Source organism: Oncorhynchus keta, chromosome 16, assembly GCF_023373465.1.
Source record: "Oncorhynchus keta strain PuntledgeMale-10-30-2019 chromosome 16, Oket_V2, whole genome shotgun sequence".
In the NCBI taxonomy this organism is placed as follows: Eukaryota; Metazoa; Chordata; class Actinopteri; order Salmoniformes; family Salmonidae; genus Oncorhynchus; species Oncorhynchus keta.
In genome coordinates this window covers 21264846-21286493 of record NC_068436.1, presented here as the reverse complement: position 1 = coordinate 21286493, position 21648 = coordinate 21264846, and the positions used below count along the sequence as shown (strand labels likewise).

General features: G+C 48.9%; 1 protein-coding gene and 2 long non-coding RNA genes across 15 annotated transcripts; 1 reads left to right on the top strand and 2 right to left on the bottom strand.

The window, feature by feature from the left end:
- Positions 1-2585: 2585 nt before the first annotated feature.
- On the bottom strand, positions 2586-3406 carry LOC127908106 (uncharacterized). Its single transcript, XR_008066198.1, has 3 exons — positions 3361-3406; positions 2833-3313; positions 2586-2742 (listed from the first exon to the last, which is right to left on the bottom strand). It is a non-coding gene; the product is annotated as an uncharacterized LOC127908106 (long non-coding RNA).
- A 1039-nt stretch (positions 3407-4445) lies between these two features.
- Positions 4446-21017, top strand: LOC127908053 (alpha-2-macroglobulin receptor-associated protein-like). The gene is given in 12 exon segments (XM_052465036.1): positions 4446-4732; positions 7471-7487; positions 7489-7613; positions 11770-11900; positions 12918-13038; positions 13946-14036; positions 14296-14360; positions 14450-14532; positions 14681-14731; positions 18459-18584; positions 20827-20925; positions 20967-21017. Coding segments are annotated over 11 exon segments (1041 nt in total). The 5' UTR covers positions 4446-4570; the 3' UTR covers positions 20896-20925; positions 20967-21017.
- Positions 18584-20830, bottom strand: LOC127908054 (uncharacterized). 13 transcript variants are annotated; one of them, XR_008066065.1, is made up of 10 exons: positions 20670-20830; positions 20573-20621; positions 20325-20425; positions 20230-20278; positions 19887-20180; positions 19691-19788; positions 19312-19641; positions 19085-19256; positions 18862-19004; positions 18584-18780 (listed from the first exon to the last, which is right to left on the bottom strand). It is a non-coding gene; the product is annotated as an uncharacterized LOC127908054 (long non-coding RNA). The 13 variants fall into 13 exon arrangements; XR_008066061.1 differs by having other exon boundaries at positions 19985-20425; XR_008066060.1 differs by having other exon boundaries at positions 20083-20425.
- Positions 21018-21648: the final 631 nt, after the last annotated feature.

Here is a 21648-nt window from a genome sequence, read left to right as displayed (position 1 = left end):
AGAGGCCAAGTCTAACTATAATTAGGTCAACCAATAGAGGCCAAGTCTAACTATAATTAGGTCAACCAATAGAGGCCAAGTCTAACTATAATTAGGTCAACCAATAGAGGCCAAGTCTAACTATAATTAGGTCAACCAATAGAGGCCAAGTCTAACTATAATTAGGTCAACCAATAGAGGCCAAGTCTAACTATAATTAGGTCAACCAATAGAGGCCAAGTCTAACTATAATTAGGTCAACCAATAGAGGCCAAGTCTAACTATAATTAGGTCAACCAATAGAGGCCAAGTCTAACTATAATTAGGTCAACCAATAGAGGCCAAGTCTAACTATAATTAGGTCAACCAATAGAGGCCAAGTCTAACTATAATTAGGTCAACCAATAGAGGCCAAGTCTAACTATAATTAGGTCAACCAATAGAGGCCAAGTCTAACTATAATTAGGTCAACCAATAGAGGCCAAGTCTAACTATAATTAGGTCAACCAATAGAGGCCAAGTCTAACTATAATTAGGTCAACCAATAGAGGCCAAGTCTAACTATAATTAGGTCAACCAATAGAGGCCAAGTCTAACTATAATTAGGTCAACCAATAGAGGCCAAGTCTAACGATAATTAGGTCAACCAATAGAGGCCAAGTCTAACTATAATTAGGTCAACCAATAGAGGCCAAGTCTAACTATAATTAGGTCAACCAATAGAGGCCAAGTCTAACTATAATTAGGTCAACCAATAGAGGCCAAGTCTAACTATAATTAGGTCAACCAATAGAGGCCAAGTCTAACTATAATTAGGTCAACCAATAGAGGCCAAGTCTAACTATAATTAGGTCAACCAATAGAGGCCAAGTCTAACTATAATTAGGTCAACCAATAGAGGCCAAGTCTAACTATAATTAGGTCAACCAATAGAGGCCAAGTCTAACTATAATTAGGTCAACCAATAGAGGCCAAGTCTAACTATAATTAGGTCAACCAATAGAGGCCAAGTCTAACTATAATTAGGTCAACCAATAGAGGCCAAGTCTAACGATAATTAGGTCAACCAATAGAGGCCAAGTCTAACTATAATTAGGTCAACCAATAGAGGCCAAGTCTAACTATAATTAGGTCAACCAATAGAGGCCAAGTCTAACTATAATTAGGTCAACCAATAGAGGCCAAGTCTAACTATAATTAGGTCAACCAATAGAGGCCAAGTCTAACTATAATTAGGTCAACCAATAGAGGCCAAGTCTAACTATAATTAGGTCAACCAATAGAGGCCAAGTCTAACTATAATTAGGTCAACCAATAGAGGCCAAGTCTAACTATAATTAGGTCAACCAATAGAGGCCAAGTCTAACGATAATTAGGTCAACCAATAGAGGCCAAGTCTAACGATAATTAGGTCAACCAATAGAGGCCAAGTCTAACTATAATTAGGTCAACCAATAGAGGCCAAGTCTAACTATAATTAGGTCAACCAATAGAGGCCAAGTCTAACTATAATTAGGTCAACCAATAGAGGCCAAGTCTAACTATAATTAGGTCAACCAATAGAGGCCAAGTCTAACTATAATTAGGTCAACCAATAGAGGCCAAGTCTAACTATAATTAGGTCAACCAATAGAGGCCAAGTCTTTGAGTTCATGCATCCTCTAAAAGATGGAGAGGAAGGTGATGATGATGATGATTGATGAAGGTGGTCAGGAAGGTGGTTGATGAACTGTCTAGTGATGATCTTGTAGAGGGACATTTCATGATCAGAGGAAGGTGGTCAGGAAGGTGGTTGATGAACTGTCTAGTGATGATCTTGTAGAGGGACATTTCATGATCAGAGGAAGGTGGTTGATGAACTGTCTAGTGATGATCTTGTAGAGGGACATATCATGATCAGAGGAAGGTGTTTGATGAACTGTCTAGTGATGATCTTATAGAGGGACATTTCATGATGAGAGGAAGGTGGTTGATGAACTGTCTAGTGATGATCTTGTAGAGGGACATATCATGATCAGAGGAAGGTGTTTGATGAACTGTCTAGTGATGATCTTATAGAGGGACATATCATGATGAGAGGAAGGTGGTTGATGAACTGTCTAGTGATGATCTTGTAGAGGGACATATCATGATCAGAGGAAGGTGTTTGATGAACTGTCTAGTGATGATCTTGTAGAGGACTCATATCAGCCTGATGAGAGGAAGGTGGTTGATGAACTGTCTAGCAGATCTGGGCACCAGAGGGACATATCATGATAGAGGAAGGTGTTTGATGACCTCAGCAGTCTGGGCACCAGAGTCAGAGTAGTAGTCAGTGTGAACTGTCAGTGATGATCTTGTCAGAGGGACATTTCACAGATCAGAGGAAGGTGGTTGATGAACAGTCTCAGCAGATCTTGCACCAGAAAGGGACATTTCACAGATCAGAGGAAGGTGTTCCTGATGAACTCTCTCAGCAGCTCTGGGCTTGAAAGTTCATCACACACAGTTCAGAGTAGAGCCAGTCAGTCCTCCTGAGCCATCTTCAGCAGCTCTGGGCACCAGAAAGTTCATCACACACAGTTCAGAGTAGTAGCCAGTCGTCCTCACTACGAGCCCTCTGTCTCAGCAGCTCTGGGCACCAGAAAGGTCACCACACACAGTTCAGAGTAGTAGCCAGTAGTCCTCACTACGTGCCCTCTACCTCAGCAGCTCTGGGCACCAGAAAGTCCACCACACACAGTTCAGAGTAGTAGTCAGTCGTCCTCACTACGAGCCCTCTACCTCAGCAGCTCTGGGCACCAGAAAGTTCATCACACACAGTTCAGAGTAGTAGCCAGTCGTCCTCACTCACGAGCCCTCTGAGCCCTCTACCTCAGCAGCTCTGGGCACCAGAAAGTTCATCACACACAGTTCAGAGTAGTAGCCAGTCGTCCTCACTACGAGCCCTCTACCTCAGCAGCTCTGGGCACCAGAAAGTTCATCACACACAGTTCAGAGTAGTAGCCAGTCGTCCTCACTACGAGCCCTCTACCTCAGCAGCTCTGGGCACCAGAAAGTTCATCACACACAGTTCAGAGTAGTAGCCAGTCGTCCTCACTACGAGCCCTCTACCTCAGCAGCTCTGGGCACCAGAAAGTTCACCACACACAGTTCAGAGTAAGTAGTCAGTCGTCCTCACTACGAGCCCTCTACCTCAGCAGCTCTGGGCACCAGAAAGTTCATCACACACAGTTCAGAGTAGTAGCCAGTCGTCCTCACTACGAGCCCTCTACCTCAGCAGCTCTGGGCACCAGAAAGTTCATCACACACAGTTCAGAGTAGTAGCCAGTCGTCCTCACTACGAGCCCTCTACCTCAGTTCAGAGTAAGTAGCCAGTCGTCCTCACTACGAGCCCTCTACCTCAGCAGCTCTGGGCACCAGAAAGTTCATCACACACAGTTCAGAGTACTAGCCAGTCGTCCTCACTACGAGCCCTCTACCTCAGCAGCTCTGGGCACCAGTAAGGTCACCTCTTTAAGGAATACCTAGGATAGGATAAGTAATCCTTCTCACCCCCCCCTCCCCCCTAAAAGATTTAGATGCACTATTGTAAAGTGGCTGTTCCACTGGATGTCATAAGGTGAATGCACCAATTTGTAAGTCGCTCTGGATAAGAGCGTCTGCTAAATGACTTAAATGTAAAATGTAAAGGTCACCACACACAGTTCAGAGTGAGTGGCCAGTCGTCCTCACTACGAGCCCTCTACCTCAGCAGCTCTGGGCACCAGAAAGGTCACCACACACAGTTCAGAGTAGTAGTCAGTCGTCCTCACTACGAGCCCTGGGCTTCGGGTGACTCCTGAGTTTTCAAAAGACCAGGAACAGGCAGCCAAGGGTGAAACAACAAAAAAGCTGGTACAGATGCATCATTCAAACAAAAATAACGAGCCAGCTAGCAAGCTGCCAGTCCATCTGCAAATATTCAAAAACACTATTTAAAAACACTTACAAATAATGTAATATGTACATGAGCTCTGTGCTTAGGCTGCCAGGGCGCCATGGCAACTACACAACTTTTGTGTGTGTGTGTGTGTGTGTGTGTGTGTGTGTGTGTGTGTGTGTGTGTGTGTGTGTGTGTGTGTGTGTGTGTGTGTGTGTGTGTGTGTGTGTGTGCAGGCGCCAATCAATACCTAGTTTATTGAACTAAATGGTTAACACAAAATGGGTGACTTATTACTGCTTGAGTAGGCTGTTTCATGTGTGAAAACTAGCCAACATTAAATTATGCCTGTGTGGTGTAAAATTGCTAAACCCTAAACCCCTTTTCAATCCAACGCGTGGATGATTCCTATTTGCTCAAAAGCCTCCCACATCCTCCGTTACTAGGAGACGATTACGAGGTGCATTGTGGGTATTGTATTTTTACAAACCCTTTCCCCAGAACTGGAAACCAAGGTTAGAGTGTTTTTTCTAAAAACTACATATCCCATAATGCAGTTCAGGACGCGTCCGCCTCTTCTAAACACATGACTTGAAGTACTCGGGAGTTAAGATAGACCGTAGCTCTGAAATTGCGTTTCATTTTTTAAAGATTTATTCCATTCCATTTTCCCGGTAACGGTGCAAAAAAATGAAGTTCGGTTGTTTGTGCGCGGTGTTGTGTCTCGCAGTCGGGGCGATTGCGGGAAAGTATTCTCGAGAAATGAACGATCAGAAACCGTCCGTGGACGGTAAGAGCACGGTGGAATTTAGGATAGCTAAACTCAACCAGGTGTGGGAGAAAGCGACCAGGGTAAGAAGAGTCAAGTCATGCTATTATTATTATTATAGTTTAGCTTTGTTTTTACTTAAATATTGAGACAATCGAGAGTGACTTGTCTTCGTTATCCGGTCCTAGTGGAGTCCAAAAGTTAGATAACGTTTTGTCTACACTTCCTTGGTCTATCCAACATTTTGTTTAGCTAACTTAGCTAGCTAACAGTTACCTTTAGCTGATTCAGCTACCTATGCCAATCAAGTAACGTTAAAGTAGTTAGAGATGGCTGAGGTCTGATTGTACCCGGCTAGTTTAAGGAACCGATTTCTCTCACAGACAGACGATACACACACTACACTTCATTAGTTCCAGTCTGATTTGATTTACCATCCATCCCTCTCTGTCTTTCCCTCCTCCATCCTCTCTGTCTTTCCCTCCTCCATCCTCTCTGTCTTTCCCTCCTCCATCCTCTCTGTCTTTCCCTCCTCCATCCTCTCTGTCTTTCCCTCCTCCATCCTCTCTGTCTTTCCCTCCTCCATCCTCTCTGTCTTTCCCTCCTCCATCCCTCTCTGTCTTTCCCTCCTCCATCCTCTCTGTCTTTCCCTCCTCCATCCTCTCTGTCTTTCCCTCCTCCATCCTCTCTGTCTTTCCCTCCTCCATCCTCTCTGTCTTTCCCTCCTCCATCCTCTCTGTCTTTCCCTCCTCCATCCCTCTGTCTTTCCCCCCTCCATCCTCTCTGTCTTTCCCTCCTCCATCCTCTCTGTCTTTCCCTCCTCCATCCTCTCTGTCTTTCCCTCCTCCATCCTCTCTGTCTTTCCCTCCTCCATCCTCTCTGTCTTTCCCTCCTCCATCCTCTCTGTCTTTCCCTCCTCCATCCTCTCTGTCTTTCCCTCCTCCATCCTCTCTGTCTTTCCCTCCTCCATCCTCTCTGTCTTTCCCTCCTCCATCCTCTCTGTCTTTCCCTCCTCCATCCTCTCTGTCTTTCCCTCCTCCATCCTCTGTCTTTCCCTCCTCCATCCTCTCTGTCTTTCCCTCCTCCATCCCTCTGTCTTTCCCTCCTCCATCCCTCTGTCTTTCCCTCCTCCATCCTCTGTCTTTCCCTCCTCCATCCTCTCTGTCTTTCCCTCCTCCATCCTCTGTCTTTCCCTCCTCCATCCTCTGTCTTTCCATCCTCTCTGTCTTTCCCTCCTCCATCCTCTCTGTCTTTCCCTCCTCCATCCTCTCTGTCTTTCCCTCCTCCATCCTCTCTGTCTTTCCCTCCTCCATCCCTCTGTCTTTCCCTCCTCCATCCTCTCTGTCTTTCCCTCCTCCATCCTCTCTGTCTTTCCCTCCTCCATCCTCTCTGTCTTTCCCTCCTCCATCCTCTCTGTCTTTCCCTCCTCCATCCTCTGTCTTTCCCTCCTCCATCCTCTCTCTTTCCCTCCTCCATCCTCTCTGTCTTTCCCTCCTCCATCCTCTCTGTCTTTCCCTCCTCCATCCTCTCTGTCTTTCCATCCTCTCTGTCTTTCCCTCCTCCATCCTCTCTGTCTTTCCCTCCTCCATCCTCTCTGTCTTTCCCTCCTCCATCCTCTCTGTCTTTCCCTCCTCCATCCTCTCTGTCTTTCCCTCCTCCATCCTCTGTCTTTCCCTCCTCCATCCTCTCTGTCTTTCCCTCCTCCATCCATCCCCTCTGTCTTTCCCTCCTCCATCCCTCTGTCTTTCCCTCCTCCATCCCTCTCTGTCTTTCCCTCCTCCATCCTCTCTGTCTTTCCCTCCTCCATCCTCTCTGTCTTTCCTCCATCCTCTCTGTCTTTCCCTCCTCCTCCATCCCTCTGTCTTTCCCTCCTCCATCCTCTCTGTCTTTCCCTCCTCCATCCTCTCTGTCTTTCCCTCCTCCAGGGATCTCTGTCTTTCCCTCCTCCATCCTCTCTGTCTTTCCCTCCTCCATCCTCTCTGTCTTTCCCTCCTCCATCCCTCTGTCTTTCCCTCCTCCATCCTCTCTGTCTTTCCCTCCTCCATCCTCTCTGTCTTTCCCTCCTCCATCCTCTCTGTCTTTTCCTCCATCTCTGTCTTTCCATCCTCCTCTCTGTCTTTCCCTCCTCCATCCTCTGTCTGTCTTTCCCTCCTCCATCCTCTGTCTTTCCCTCCTCCATCCTCTGTCTTTCCCTCCTCCATCCTCTCTGTTTCTCCCTCCTCCATCCTCTGTCTTTCCCTCCTCCATCCCTCTGTCTTTCCATCCTCCTCTGTCTTTCCCTCCTCCATCCTCTGTCTTTTCCTCCAGGGATGTCTTTCCCTCCTCCATCCTCTCTGTCTTTCCTCCTCCATCCTCTCTGTCTTTCCCTCCTCCATTCTGTTGGCTTCCATCCTCTCTGTCTTTCCCTCCTCCATCCTCTCTGTCTTTCCCTCCTCCATCCTCTCTGTCTTTACCTCCAGTCTGTCTTTCTCCTCCATCCTCTCTGTCTTTCCCTCCTCCATCCTCTCTGTCTTTCCCTGCTCAACAGTCCCTCTGTCTTTCCCTCCTCCATCCTCTCTGTCTTTCCCTCCTCCATCCTCTCTGTCTTTCCCTTCCATCCTCTGTCTTTCCCTCCTCCATTTCTAGACGAGAGACAGGGCTGCTTGTCTTTCCCTCCAGTCTGGTTTTCTCCTCCATCCTCTGTCTTTCCCTTCCTCCATCCTCCTGTCTGAGAGAGGGATAAACAGTTGGTTTCTCTTTTCCCTCCTCCATAAACTCTGTCTTTCCCTCCTCCATCCTCTGTCTTTCTCCAGTCTAACACCAGTCTCTCTCCTTCCTCTAGATGCAGTTACCCCCAGTGGCTTCATAAGCTCCACAGTGATCTGAAGATCCAGGAGAAAGATGAACTACAGTGGAAGAAGTCTAAGGCAGAAGGGATGGATGAGAATGGAGAGAGAGAGGCCAAGCTACGACGTGGCTTCAACGGTGAGAGAGGGATGGGGGTGGGAGAGAGGCTTGGGTGGAGAGGGAGGGGGGAGGCAAGCTAAGACGTGGCTTCAGCGGTGAGAGAGGGGGGGGGAGGCCAAGCTACGACGTGGCTTCAACGGTGAGAGAGAGATGGGGGGGGAGGCCAAGCTACGACGTGGCTTCAACGGTGAGAGAGGGATGGGGGGGGGAGGCCAAGCTACGACGTGGCTTCAACGGTGAGAGAGGGATGGAGGGGAGAGACTAGAAGTGGTTTTAAATAACTACTTAAACTGGTTACCTGACTGATAGAGCTTCATAAACAGTTGGTTTTCTAGAGAGAGACGGAGCTGCTTTATAAACAGTTGGTTTTCTAGAGAGAGACAGAGCTGCTTTATAAACAGTTGGTTTTCTAGAGAGACGGAGCTGCTTTATTAACAGTTGGTTTTCTAGAGAGAGACAGAGCTGCTTTATAAACAGTTGGTTTTCTAGAGAGAGACAGAGCTGCTTTATAAACAGTTGGTTTTCTAGAGAGACAGGGCTGCTTTATAAACAGTTGGTTTTCTAGAGAGACAGAGCTGCTTTATAAACAGTTGGTTTTCTAGAGAGACAGAGCTGCTTTATAAACAGTTGGTTTTCTAGAGAGAGACAGAGCTGCTTTATAAACAGTTGGTTTTCTAGAGAGAGACAGAGCTGCTTTATAAACAGTTGGTTTTCTAGAGAGACAGGGCTGCTTTATAAACAGTTGGTTTTCTAGAGAGACAGAGCTGCTTTATAAACAGTTGGTTTTCTAGAGAGACAGAGCTGCTTTATAAACAGTTGGTTTTCTAGAGAGAGACAGAGCTGCTTTATAAACAGTTGGTTTTCTAGAGAGAGACAGAGCTGCTTTATAAACAGTTGGTTTTCTAGAGAGAGACAGAGCTGCTTTATAAACAGTTGGTTTTCTAGAGAGACAGAGCTGCTTTATAAACAGTTGGTTTTCTAGAGAGAGACAGAGCTGCTTTATAAACAGTTGGTTTTCTAGAGAGAGACAGCTGCTTTATAAACAGTGGTTTTCTAGAGAGAGACAGAGCTCTTTATAAACAGTTGGTTTTCTAGAGAGACAGAGCTGCTTTATAAACAGTTGGTTTTCTAGAGAGAGACAGAGCTGCTTTATAAACAGTTGGTTTTCTAGAGAGACAGAGCTGCTTTATAAACAGTTGGTTTTCTAGAGAGAGACAGAGCTGCTTTATAAACAGTTGGTTTTCTAGAGAGACAGAGCTGCTTTATAAACAGTTGGTTTTCTAGAGAGACAGAGCTGCTTTATAAACAGTTGGTTTTCTAGAGTTGGAGAGACAGAGCTGCTTTATAAACAGTTGGTTTTCTAGAGAGACAGAGCTGCTTTATAAACAGTTGGTTTTCTAGAGAGAGACAGAGCTGCTTTATAAACAGTTGGTTTTCTAGAGAGACAGAGCTGCTTTATAAACAGTTGGTTTTCTGGGGAAGAGAGAGACAGAGCTGCTTTATAAACAGTTGGTTTTCTAGAGAGAGACAGAGCTGCTTTATAAACAGTTGGTTTTCTAGAGAGAGACAGAGCTGCTTTATAAACAGTTGGTTTTCTAGAGAGACAGAGCTGCTTTATAAACAGTTGGTTTTCTAGAGAGAGACAGAGCTGCTTTATAAACAGTTGGTTTTCTAGAGAGACAGAGCTGCTTTATAAACAGTTGGTTTTCTAGAGAGAGACAGGGCTGCTTTATAAACAGTTGGTTTTCTAGAGAGACAGAGCTGCTTCATATAAACTTTATAAACAGTTGGTTTTCTAGAGAGAGACAGAGCTGCTTTATAAACAGTTGGTTTTCTAGAGAGAGACAGAGCTGCTTTATAAACAGTTGGTTTTCTAGAGAGACAGAGCTGCTTTATAAACAGTTGGTTTTCTAGAGAGAGACAGAGCTGCTTTATAAACAGTTGGTTTTCTAGAGAGAGACAGAGCTGCTTTATAAACAGTTGGTTTTCTAGAGAGAGACAGAGCTGCTTTATAAACAGTTGGTTTTCTAGAGAGAGACAGAGCTGCTTTATAAACAGTTGGTTTTCTAGAGAGACAGGGCTGCTTTATAAACAGTTGGTTTTCTAGAGAGACAGAGCTGCTTTATAAACAGTTGGTTTTCTAGAGAGACAGGGCTGCTTTATAAACAGTTGGTTTTCTAGAGAGACAGAGCTGCTTTATAAACAGTTGGTTTTCTAGAGAGAGACAGAGCTGCTTTATAAACAGTTGGTTTTCTAGAGAGACAGAGCTGCTTTATAAACAGTTGGTTTTCTAGAGAGAGACAGGGCTGAGGGGGGTGTTATATGAATGTGGTGGGGGTTGGGGAAGGGGAAGGTTGGCTTGTTATAATGTGGTGGGGGTGTGAAGGGCCTTGGGGAAGGGGAAGGTGTTATATGTTATAATGGTGGGGGTGTGAAGGGCCTTGGGGAAGGGGAAGGTGTTGGCTTGTTATAATGTGGTGGGGGTGTGAAGGGCCTTGGGGAAGGGGGTGTGTTGGCTTGTTATAATGTGGTGGGGGGAAGGTGTTATATGGTGGTTGTGAAGGGCCTTGGGGAAGGTGTTATATGTTATAATGTGGTGGGGGTGTGAAGGGCCTTGGGGAAGATGGGAAGGTGTGTGGCTTGTTATAATGTGGGGTGTGAAAGGTGTTATATGGGTGGGGGTGTGAAGGGCCTTGGGGAAGGTGTTATAATGTGGGGGTGTGAAGGGCCTAATGTGGGAAGGTGTGAAGGGCTTGTTATAATGTGGTGGGGGGTGAAGGCCTTTGGGGAAGGTGTGGGGCTTGTTATAATGTGGGGGTGTGAAGGGCCTTGGGGAAGGGGAAGGTGTTATATGTTATAATGTGGTGGGGGTGTGAAAGGCCTTGGGGAAGGTGTTATATGTTATAATGTGGTGGGGGTGTGAAGGGCCTTGGGGAAGGTGTGTGGCTGGGGGGGGCAAATTAATCATAGTGGGCAGAGCAAGGGCACGAGCTAGCGAGATCCTATTGGCTCTTTCTAGCATGTATTTGTGTTAGGGAACGCCTACTCTGAAGTGCATGTGTGCAATAACTAAATTCAACCCTTAATTAACTCCTTTATAAACAACTATTTTACTTTAAAAAACAACTTTAACAATGGATGAAGTCTACAAAACTTAGTCCACTCTGTTCATAACAGATTGTAATTTTGGGAACGGAGAACTGTAACGAGATCAAATGTTTAATCGATGAGATAATGAGCAGAACGTCGTCCAAAATCCTCCCATCTCCACCTTCCCCCACCGCCGGCCACTGGGCTTCCTCTCATCACCATATTTGGTAGTGAGTGGAAACGCCAACCGGATGCCATTTTGTGTCTCCCCTCCACCCCAGTGATCCTGGCTAAGTATGGGATAGTATGGTTAACTGGCGTCCATTTTGTGTCTCCCCTCCACCCCAGTGATCCTGGCTAAGTATGGGATAGTATGGTTAACTGGCGTCCATTTTGTGTCTCCCCTCCACCCCAGTGATCCTGGCTAAGTATGGGATAGTATGGTTAACTGGCGTCCATTTTGTGTCTCCCCTCCACCCCAGTGATCCTGGCTAAGTATGGGATAGTATGGTTAACTGGCGTCCATTTTGTGTCTCCCCTCCACCCCAGTGATCCTGGCTAAGTATGGGATAGTATGGTTAACTGGCGTCCATTTTGTGTCTCCCTCCACCCCAGTGATCCTGGCTAAGTATGGGATAGTATGGTTAACTGGCGTCCATTTTGTGTCTCCCCTCCACCCCAGTGATCCTGGCTAAGTATGGGATAGTATGGTTAACTGGCGTCCATTTTGTGTCTCCCCTCCACCCCAGTGATCCTGGCTAAGTATGGGATAGTATGGTTAACTGGCGTCCATTTTGTGTCTCCCCTCCACCCCAGTGATCCTGGCTAAGTATGGGATAGTATGGTTAACTGGCGTCCATTTTGTGTCTCCCCTCCACCCCAGTGATCCTGGCTAAGTATGGGATAGTATGGTTAACTGGCGTCCATTTTGTGTCTCCCCTCCACCCCAGTGATCCTGGCTAAGTATGGGATAGTATGGTTAACTGGCGTCCATTTTGTGTCTCCCCTCCACCCCAGTGATCCTGGCTAAGTATGGGATAGTATGGTTAACTGGCGTCCATTTTGTGTCTCCCCTCCACCCCAGTGATCCTGGCTAAGTATGGGATGGATGGGAAGAAGGACACCAGACCTCTAGAATCAAACAACCTGAAGGACCATGACTTCAGAGAAGGAGACATGTTTGATGACCCCAGACTGGACAAACTGTGGAATAAGGTGAGAGGGGGGTGGGGGGACGGGAAGGAGGGGGGTGGGGGGGAGGAGGGAGGGAGGGACAGGGGGGGGGGGAGGAGGGGGGGGGGCCTTGGGGAGGGGAGGGGGGTGGAGGGGGGGGGGGGGGGTGGTAGGAGGGTCGGACGGGGAAGGGGGGTCGGAGGGAGAGAGACAGACAGACGGGGTGGGGCACTTGTTCTCTTCTCTTACCAGTCATTTCCTTTAAAATCAGTGATCAGAAATATGGTAATAACTCCCACCAGGCCACGCCTCCACCAGATTAGTGGGAAGTGAGAAGGAGTGAACACTTCAGGAGAAAGGTGATATGATTGGGACGCACGGCCAGTTTCAGTATAACGGCGTCCATTTTGGGGATGAGCGTGCTCAGTTTCTCTCCCTCTATGGCTTGCACCCCAGTTTACAACCCAAGAAGCCATTTTGGGGCTACTTGTCCTCAGTTTCTCTCCCTCTATGGATTTCACCCCAGTTTACAACCCAAGAAGCCATTTTGGGGCTACTTGTCCTCAGTTTCTCTCCCTCTCCCTCTCCCTTCTGTAGCTCAGTTGGTAGAGCATGGCACTTGTAACGCCAGGGTAGTGGGTTCGATTCCCGGGACCACCCATACGTAGAATGTATGCACACATGACTGTAAGTCGCTTTGGATAAAAGCGTCTGCTAAATGGCATATATTATTATTATTATTTATTACTCTAAGGATTTCACCCCAGTTTACAACCCAAGAAGCCATTTTGGGGCTACTTGTCCTCAGTTTCTCTCCCTCTATGGATTTCACCCCAGTTTACAACCCAAGAAGCCATTTTGGGGCTACTTGTCCTCAGTTTCTCTCCCTCTAAGGATTTCACCCCAGTTTACAACCCAAGAAGCCATTTTGGGGCTACTTGTCCTCAGTTTCTCTTCCTCTATGGATTTCACCCCAGTTTACAACCCAAGAAGCCATTTTGGGGCTTCCCTCCTTCCTATTCTTCCTACTAACAGTGTAATGGAAATGTGTCCCTACAGGCTAAGAGTTCTGGTAAGTTCTCAGAGGAGGAGATGCAGAGTCTGAAGAGGGAGTTTCAACACCACAAGGACAAGATCAGCGAGTACAACATCGTCATGGATACCGTCAGCCGCACGGAGGGTGAGAGGGCTTTTTACGCTCGTTCTCGTTCTTCTCTTTTGTCTGTCGTTCTGCCTCTCTCTACTCTCCTCTCTCTCCTCTCTCATTTCATCTCTCTCTCTCCTCTCGTCTCTCTCTTCTCGTCTCTCTCCTCTCTCATTTCCTCTCTCTCTCTCCTCTCGTCTCTCTCTTCTCCTCTCTCCTAGTGATTGTCAGTGTTACCCAGTGATGAAGTGTCACTTGGTTTAGGATGAATTATAATGTAGTTGTTTTTTTTTGTCTGTCGTTCTGCCTCTCTCTCCTCCTCTCTCTCTTCTCTCTCCTCTCCTCTCTCCTTTCCTCTCCTCTCCTCTCCTCTTCTCTCTCCTCTCTCACCCATCTCTCTCCATCCCTCTCACCCATCTCTCTCTCCCTCCCCTCCTCCTCCCTCCCTCACCCTCCCCTCCCCTCCTCCCTCCCCTCCCCTCCCCTCCTCCTCCTCCCCTCCTCCTCCCCTCCCCTCCCCTCCCTCCCCTCCCTCCTCACCCATCCCCTCCTCCTCTCCATCCCCTCCCCTCTCCATCCCCCCCTCCTCCCTCCCTCCCTCCCCCCCTCCTCCCCTCCTCCTCTCCTCCCCTCCTCCCTCCCTCCCCTCCCCCTCTCCCCCCCTCCCCCCCTCTCCATCCCCTCCCCCCTCTCCATCCCCTCCTCCTCTCCATCCCCTCCTCCTCTCCATCCCCTCCTCCTCTCCTCCCTCCTCCTCTCCCTCCCCTCCTCCCTCCCTCCCCTCCTCCTCTCCCTCCCCTCCTCCTCTCCCTCCCTCCTCCTCTCCTCCCCTCCTCTCCTCCCCTCCTCCTCCTCTCCTCCTCCCCTCCTCTCCTCCCCTCCTCCTCTCCCTCCCCTCCTCCTCTCCATCCCCTCCTCCTCTCCCTCCCCTCCCCCTCTATAGAGATCCATAAGAATGTGATCTCTCCATTAGAAGGGGAAGTTAAAGAACATGTCCTGCATCAGAAACACACCGACCTGAAGGACAAGATGAGGTGTGTATTAACGCTGTGTGTGTGTTTTAATGGTTGTGTGTGTGTTTTAATGGTTGTCTGTGTGTTTTAATGGTTGTCTGTGTTTTAATGGTTGTGTGTGTGTTTTAATGGTTGTGTGTGTGTGTGTGTTTTAATGGTTGTGTGTGTGTGTGTTTTAATGGTTGTGTGTGTGTTTTAATGGTTGTGTGTGTGTGTTTTAATGGTTGTCTGTGTGTTTTAATGGTTGTCTGTGTTTTAATGGTTGTGTGTGTGTTTGTAGGGATCTGAACCAGGGCTTTGAACGCCTGAGGAAACTCAGCCACGAGGGCTTCAGCGAGGACAGCGGTGAGTGGTATACACACACACACACACACACACACACACACACAGAGTTGCGTGTGACTAGTTGTGATGTCCCCCTCCCTCCTCTCCAGAGTTTAAAGAGCCCAGGGTGATAGAGCTGTGGGAGATGGCACAGAGAGCCAACCTGACTGGGGATGAACTGGACTCGCTCAAGGTGTGTGTGTGTGTGTGTGTGTGTGTGTGTGTGTGTGTGTGTGTGTGTGTTCTTTCCATATCTGTTTTAAAGTGATCACTTTTCACAGTCTGGATCATAATGTTTCCGGTTTGGGTGTGTCTTTAATGGTGTGTGTGTGTGAGATCAGGAGGAACTGAAGCACTTTGAGACCAAGGTAGAGAAGCACAGCCACTACCAGGTAACCAATCGATATCAATTATTAATCAATCAGTTTTTTTCCCTCGTCGATCTACACACAATACCCCATAATGACATCACAATACCCATAATGACATCACAATACCCCATATTGACATCACAATACCCCATAATGACATTTCCAGAAGTATTCAGACCCTTTACTCTGTACTTTGTTGAAGCACCTTTGGCAGCGATCACAGCATCAAGTCTTCTTGGGTATGACGATGCAAGCTTGGCACACCTGTATTTGGGGAGTTTCTCCCATTCTTCTCTGCAGATCCTCTCAAGCTCTGCCAGGTTGGATGGGGAGCTTTGCTGCACAGCTATTTTCAGGTCTCTCCAGAGATGTTTGATCATGTTCAAGTCCGGGCTCTGACTGGGCCACTCAAGGACATTCATAGACTTGTCCCTAAGCCGCTCCTGCGTTGTCTTAGCTGTGTGTTTTAATGGTTGTGTGTCCTGTTGGAAGGTGAACCTTCGCCCCAGTCTGAGGTCATGATGCGCTCTGGAGCGGGTTATCAAGGATCTCTCTGTACTTTACTCTGTTCATCTTTGCCTCGATCCTGATTAGTCTCCCAGTTCCCTGCCGCTGAAAAACATCCCCACCGTATGATGCTGCCACCTCCATGCGTCACCGTGGGAATGGTGCCACCTCCATACTTCACCGAGGGATGGTGCCACCTCCATGCTTCACCGTAGGGATGTTGCCACCTCCATGCTTCACCGTTTAAAGGGATGGTGCCACCTCGATGCTTCATGTAGGGATGGTGCCACTCCATGCTTCACCGTAGGGATGGTGCCACCTCCATGCTTCAAGGAATGGTGCCACCTCCATGCTTCACCGTAGGGATGGTGCCACCTCCATGCTTCACCGTAGGAATGGTGCCACCTCCATGCTTTTTAAAGGGATGGTGCCACCTTGATGCTTCATCGTAGGAATGGTGCCACCTCCATGCTTCACCGTAGGAATGGTGCCACCTCCATGCTTCATCGTAGGAATGGTGCCACCTCCATGCTTCACCTAGGGATGGTGCCACCTCCATATCTTATTAATCAATCGTAGGGATGGTGCCACCTCGATGCTTCACCAGGGATGGTGCCACCTAATGCTTCATCAGGGATGGTGCCACCTAATGCATTTACATAAGTAGGGATGGTGCCACCTCTGTGCTTTGTAGGGATGGTGCCACCTCGATGCTTCATGTAGGGATGGTGCCACCTCAAGTCTTCTTAGCTTGGCACACCTGTGAATGGTGCCACCTCCATGCTTCACCGTAGGAATGGTGCCACCTCCATGCTTCACCGCAGGGATGGTGCCACCTCCATGCTCTGTCAGGTAGGGATGGTGCCACCTCCATGCTTCACCAGGGATTTGGTGCCAGGTCCTCGAGATGCTTCATCGTGGGAGTGGGCTCTGACTGGTGCCACCTGTGACTTCATCGTAGGGATGTGCCCCTCGATGCTTCATCGTTTAGGGAGTGCCACCTGATGCTGCTCGTAGGGATGGTGCCACCTCGTGCCTCATCGTAGGGATGGTGCCACCTCGATGCAGTCATGAGGGATGTGCCACCTCGATGCTTCATCGTTTTAGGGATGATCACCTCGTATTTCACGTAGGGATGGTCATCGATGCTTCATCCGTTAGGGATGGTCTCCCAGTTCCATCGTAGGGATGGTGCCACCTCGATGCTTCACCGTAGGGATGGTGCCACCTCCATGCTTCATCGTAGGGATGGTGCCACCTCATGCTTCATCGTAGGGATGGTGCCACCTCCATGCTTCACCGTAGGGATGGTGCCACCTCGATGCTTCACCGTAGGGATGGTGCCACCTCGATGCTTCATCGTAGGGATGGTGCCACCTCGATGCTTCATCGTAGGGATGGTGCCACCTCGATGCTTCATCGTAGGGATGGTGCCACCTCCATGCTTCATCGTAGGGATGGTGCCACCTCCATGCTTCACCGTAGGGATGGTGCCACCTCCATGCTTCACTGTAGGGATGGTGCCACCTCCATGCTTCACCGTAGGGATGGTGCCACCTCGATGCTTCACCGTAGGGATGGTGCCATCTCGATGCTTCACCGTAGGGATGGTGCCACCTCCATGCTTCATCGTAGGGATGGTGCCACCTCATGCTTCACCGTAGGGATGGTGCCACCTCGATGCTTCACCGTAGGGATGGTGCCACCTCCATGCTTCACCGTAGGGATGGTGCCACCTCCATGCTTCATCGTAGGGATGGTGCCACCTCGATGCTTCATCGTAGGGATGGTGCCACCTCCATGCTTCATCGTAGGGATGGTGCCACCTCGATGCTTCACCGTAGGGATGGTGCCACCTCATGCTTCACCGTAGGGATGGTGCCACCTCCATGCTTCACCGTAGGGATGGTGCCACCTCCATGCTTCACCGTAGGGATGGTGCCACCTCGATGCTTCATCGTAGGGATGGTGCCACCTCGATGCTTCACCGTAGGGATGGTGCCACCTCGATGCTTCATCGTAGGGATGGTGCCACCTCGATGCTTCATCGTAGGGATGGTGCCACCTCGATGCTTCATCGTAGGGATGGTGCCACCTCGATGCTTCATCGTAGGGATGGTGCCACCTCGATGCTTCATCGTAGGGATGGTGCCACCTCGATGCTTCATCGTAGGGATGGTGCCACCTCCATGCTTCACCGTAGGGATGGTGCCACCTCCATGCTTCACCGTAGGGATGTTGCCAGGTTTCCTACAGACTTGTTTTTCATGGTCTGAGAGTCTTTAGATGCCTTTTGGCAAACTCCAAGCAGCCTGCCATGTTCCTTTTACTGAGGAGTGGCTTCCGTCTGGCCACTCTACCATAAAGGCCTGATTGGTAGAGTGCTGCAGAGATGGTCGTCCTTCTGGAAGGTTCTCCCATCTCCACAGAGGAACTCTAGAGCTCTGTCAGAGTGACCGTCGGGTTCTTGGTCACCTCCCGGACCGAAGCCCTTCTCCCCCGATTGGTCAGTTTGGCCTTGGTGGCCAGCTCTATGAAGAGTCTTGGTGGTTCCAAACTTCTTCCATTTAAGAATGATGGAGGCCACTATGTTCATGGGGACCTTCAATGCTGCAGATATGTTTTGGTACCCTTCCCCAGATCTGCGCCTCGACACAATCCTGTCTCGGGGCTCTACGGACAATTCCTTCAGACCTCACGGCTTGGTTTTTACTCTGACATGCACTGTCAACTGTGGGAACTTATATAGACAGGTGTGTGCCTTTCCATATCGTGTCCAATCCATTGAATGTACCACAGGTGGACTCCAATCAAGTTGTAAAAACATCTCAAGGATGATCAATGGAAACAGGATGCACCTGAGCTCAATTTAGAGTATCATAGTGAAGGGTTTGACTAATTTCAGTTTTTTTTATTTTGTGTACATTTGCAAAGATTTAGGAATTGTTGTTACTCCATTTTAGAATAATGATGTAACGTAACATGTGGACAAGTGAAGGTCTGAATACTTCCTGCTTCCACCAAGCAAGTGCCTGGGGCGTAGGGTCCATTTGGGATAGGACCACTCACTCTCTCTTCCCTCTGCCCCCCCTGCCTCTCCCCCTGCCTCTCCCCCTCTCCCCCTGCCTCTCTCCCTCTCCCCCTGCCTCTCTCCCTCTCCCCCTGCCTCTCTCCCTCTCCCCCTACCTCTCCTCTCTCCCTCCCTGCCTCTCTCCCCCCCTGCCTCTCTCCCCCTCCTCAGGAACAGTTGGAGTTATCCCACCAGAAGCTGAGACATGTAGAAGCTCTAGGAGACAACGACCACATCCTGAGAAACCAGGAGAGATACAATAACCTGGCCGAGAAGACCAGGGAGATGGGATACAAGGTAGGAGAGAGACCAGAGGGACAATAACCTGGCAGAGAAGACTAGAGACAATAACCTGGCAGAGAAGACTAGAGACAATAACCTGGCAGAGAAGACTAGAGAGACAATAACCTGGCAGAGAAGACTAGAGAGACAATAACCTGGCAGAGAAGACCAGAGACAATAACCTGGCAGAGAAGACTAGAGAGACAATAACCTGGCAGAGAAGACCAGAGACAATAACCTGGCAGAGAAGACCAGAGACAATAACCTGGCAGAGAAGACCAGAGACAATAACCTGGCAGAGAAGACTAGAGAGACAATAACCTGGCAGAGAAGACTAGAGACAATAACCTGGCAGAGAAGACTAGAGAGACAATAACCTGGCAGAGAAGACTAGAGAGACAATAACCTGGCAGAGAAGACTAGAGAGACAATAACCTGGCAGAGAAGAGAGACAATAACCTGGCAGAGAAGACTAGAGAGACAATAACCTGGCAGAGAAGACTAGAGACAATAACCTGGCAGAGAAGACTAGAGAGACAATAACCTGGCAGAGAAGACTAGAGAGACAATAACCTGGCAGAGAAGACTAGAGAGACAATAACCTGGCAGAGAAGACTAGAGACAATAACCTGGCAGAGAAGACTAGAGAGACAATAACCTGGCAGAGAAGACTAGAGAGACAATAACCTGGCAGAGAAGACAGAGAGACAATAACCTGGCAGAGAAGACTAGAGACAATAACCTGGCAGAGAAGACTAGAGAGACAACAACCTGGCAGAGAAGACCAGAGAGACAATAACCTGGCAGAGAAGACTAGAGACAATAACCTGGCAAAGAAGACTAGAGAGATGGGATACAGGGTAGGAGAGAGACAACCTGGCAGAGAAGACTAGGGAGATGGGATACAGGGTAGGAGAGAGACAACCTGGCAGAGAAGACTAGAGAGATGGGATACAGGGTAGGAGAGAGACAACCTGGCAGAGAAGACTATGGAGATGGGATACAGGGTAGGAGAGAGACAACCTGGCAGAGAAGACTAGGGAGATGGGATACAGGGTAGGAGAGAGACAACCTGGCAGAAAAGACTAGGGAGATGGGATACAAGGTAGGAGAGAGACAACCTGGCAGAGAAGACTAGGGAGATGGGATACAGGGTAGGAGAGAGACAACCTGGCAGAGAAGACTAGGGAGATGGGATACAGGGTAGGAGAGAGACAACCTGGCAGAAAATACTAGGGAGATGGGATACAGGGTAGGAGAGAGACAAACTGGCAGAGAAGACCAGGGAGATGGGATACAGGGTAGGAGAGAGACAACCTGGCAGAAAATACTAGGGAGATGGGATACAGGGTAGGAGAGAGACAACCTGGCAGAGAAGACTAGGGAGATGGGATACAAGGTAGGAGAGAGACAACCTGGCAGAGAAGACTAGGGAGATGGGATACAGGGTAGGAGAGAGACAACCTGGCAGAAAATACTAGGGAGATGGGATACAAGGTAGGAGAGAGACAACCTGGCAGAGAAGACTAGGGAGATGGGATACAGGGTAGGAGAGAGACAACCTGGCAGAGAAGACTAGGGAGATGGGATACAGGGTAGGAGAGAGACAACCTGGCAGAAAATACTAGGGAGATGGGATACAAGGTAGGAGAGAGACAACCTGGCAGAGAAGACTAGGGAGATGGGATACAGGGTAGGAGAGAGACAACCTGGCAGAGAAGACTAGGGAGATGGGATACAGGGTAGGAGAGAGACAACCTGGCAGAGAAGACCAGGGAGATGGGATACAGGGTAGGAGAGAGACAACCTGGCAGAGAAGACTAGGGAGATGGGATACAGGGTAGGAGAGAGACAACCTGGCAGAGAAGACTGGGGAGATGGGATACAGGGTAGGAGAGAGACAACCTGGCAGATAAGACCAGGGAGATGGGATACAGGGTAGGAGAGAGACAACCTGGCAGATAAGACCAGGGAGATGGGATACAGGGTAGGAGAGAGACAACCTGGCAGAGAAGACTAGGGAGATGGGATACAGGGTAGGAGAGAGACAACCTGGCAGAAAATACTAGGGAGATGGGATACAAGGTAGGAGAGAACAACCTGGCAGAGAAGACTAGGGAGATGGGATACAGGGTAGGAGAGGGACAATAACCTGGCAGAGAAGACTAGAGAGATGGGATACAGGGTAGGAGAGAGACAACCTGGCAGAGAAGACCAGGGAGATGTTTTGTAACGCCTCTCTCTCTTTCTCTCTCAGATGAAGAAGCACATGCAGGATTTAACCAGCAAGATCTCCCGTAAAGGACTGGACCGTAACGAACTGTAAGGGGTTCCTCAGATGAGGCCCTGGGGGGGGCTGTAAGAACTGTAAGGGGTTCCTCAGATGAGGCCCTGGGGGAGACTGTAAGAACTGTAATGAGGGGTTTCCTCAGATGAGGCCCTGGGGGCTGTAAGGGGTTCCTCAGACGAGGCCCTGGGGGGGACTGTAAGAACTGTAAGGGGTTCCTCAGACGAGGCCCTGGGGGGGGACTGTAAGAACTGTAAGGGGTTCCTCAGACGAGGCCCTGGGGGGCTGTAAGAACTGTAAGGGGTTCCTCAGACGAGGCCCTGGGGGGGACTGTAAGAACTGTAAGGGGTTCCTCAGACGAGGCCCTGGGGGGGCTGTAAGAACTGTAAGGGGTTCCTCAGACGAGGCCCTGGGGGGGCGTCCATCCCCTCCCCCATCACAGAAGGCTGTGTGTTTTCAACATCAGGACTCGAAACAACAAATGAAGTCTTGCTTCGTGTTCTTCTTGCCACAGTGATTCAGAGTGTGGCGATGCTGCTGTCATGACAACCCTACGATGAACTGCTAATCTGCCTGTCTATATACACACACACTTCCGTCCACATTGCTCTTTTGTAGACTACTTTAAATGAAATCAGTGTTTTTTCCAGCGTAAATCTAATTTGTGATTATGTTCCATTTTAATAATGACGAGCCTGCTTCTATCTCAAATGGCACCCTATTCCCTACATAGTGCACTACGTTTAACCAGAGCCCTGTTCGTTCTTGATGTGGATACTGTGAGTATGGAAC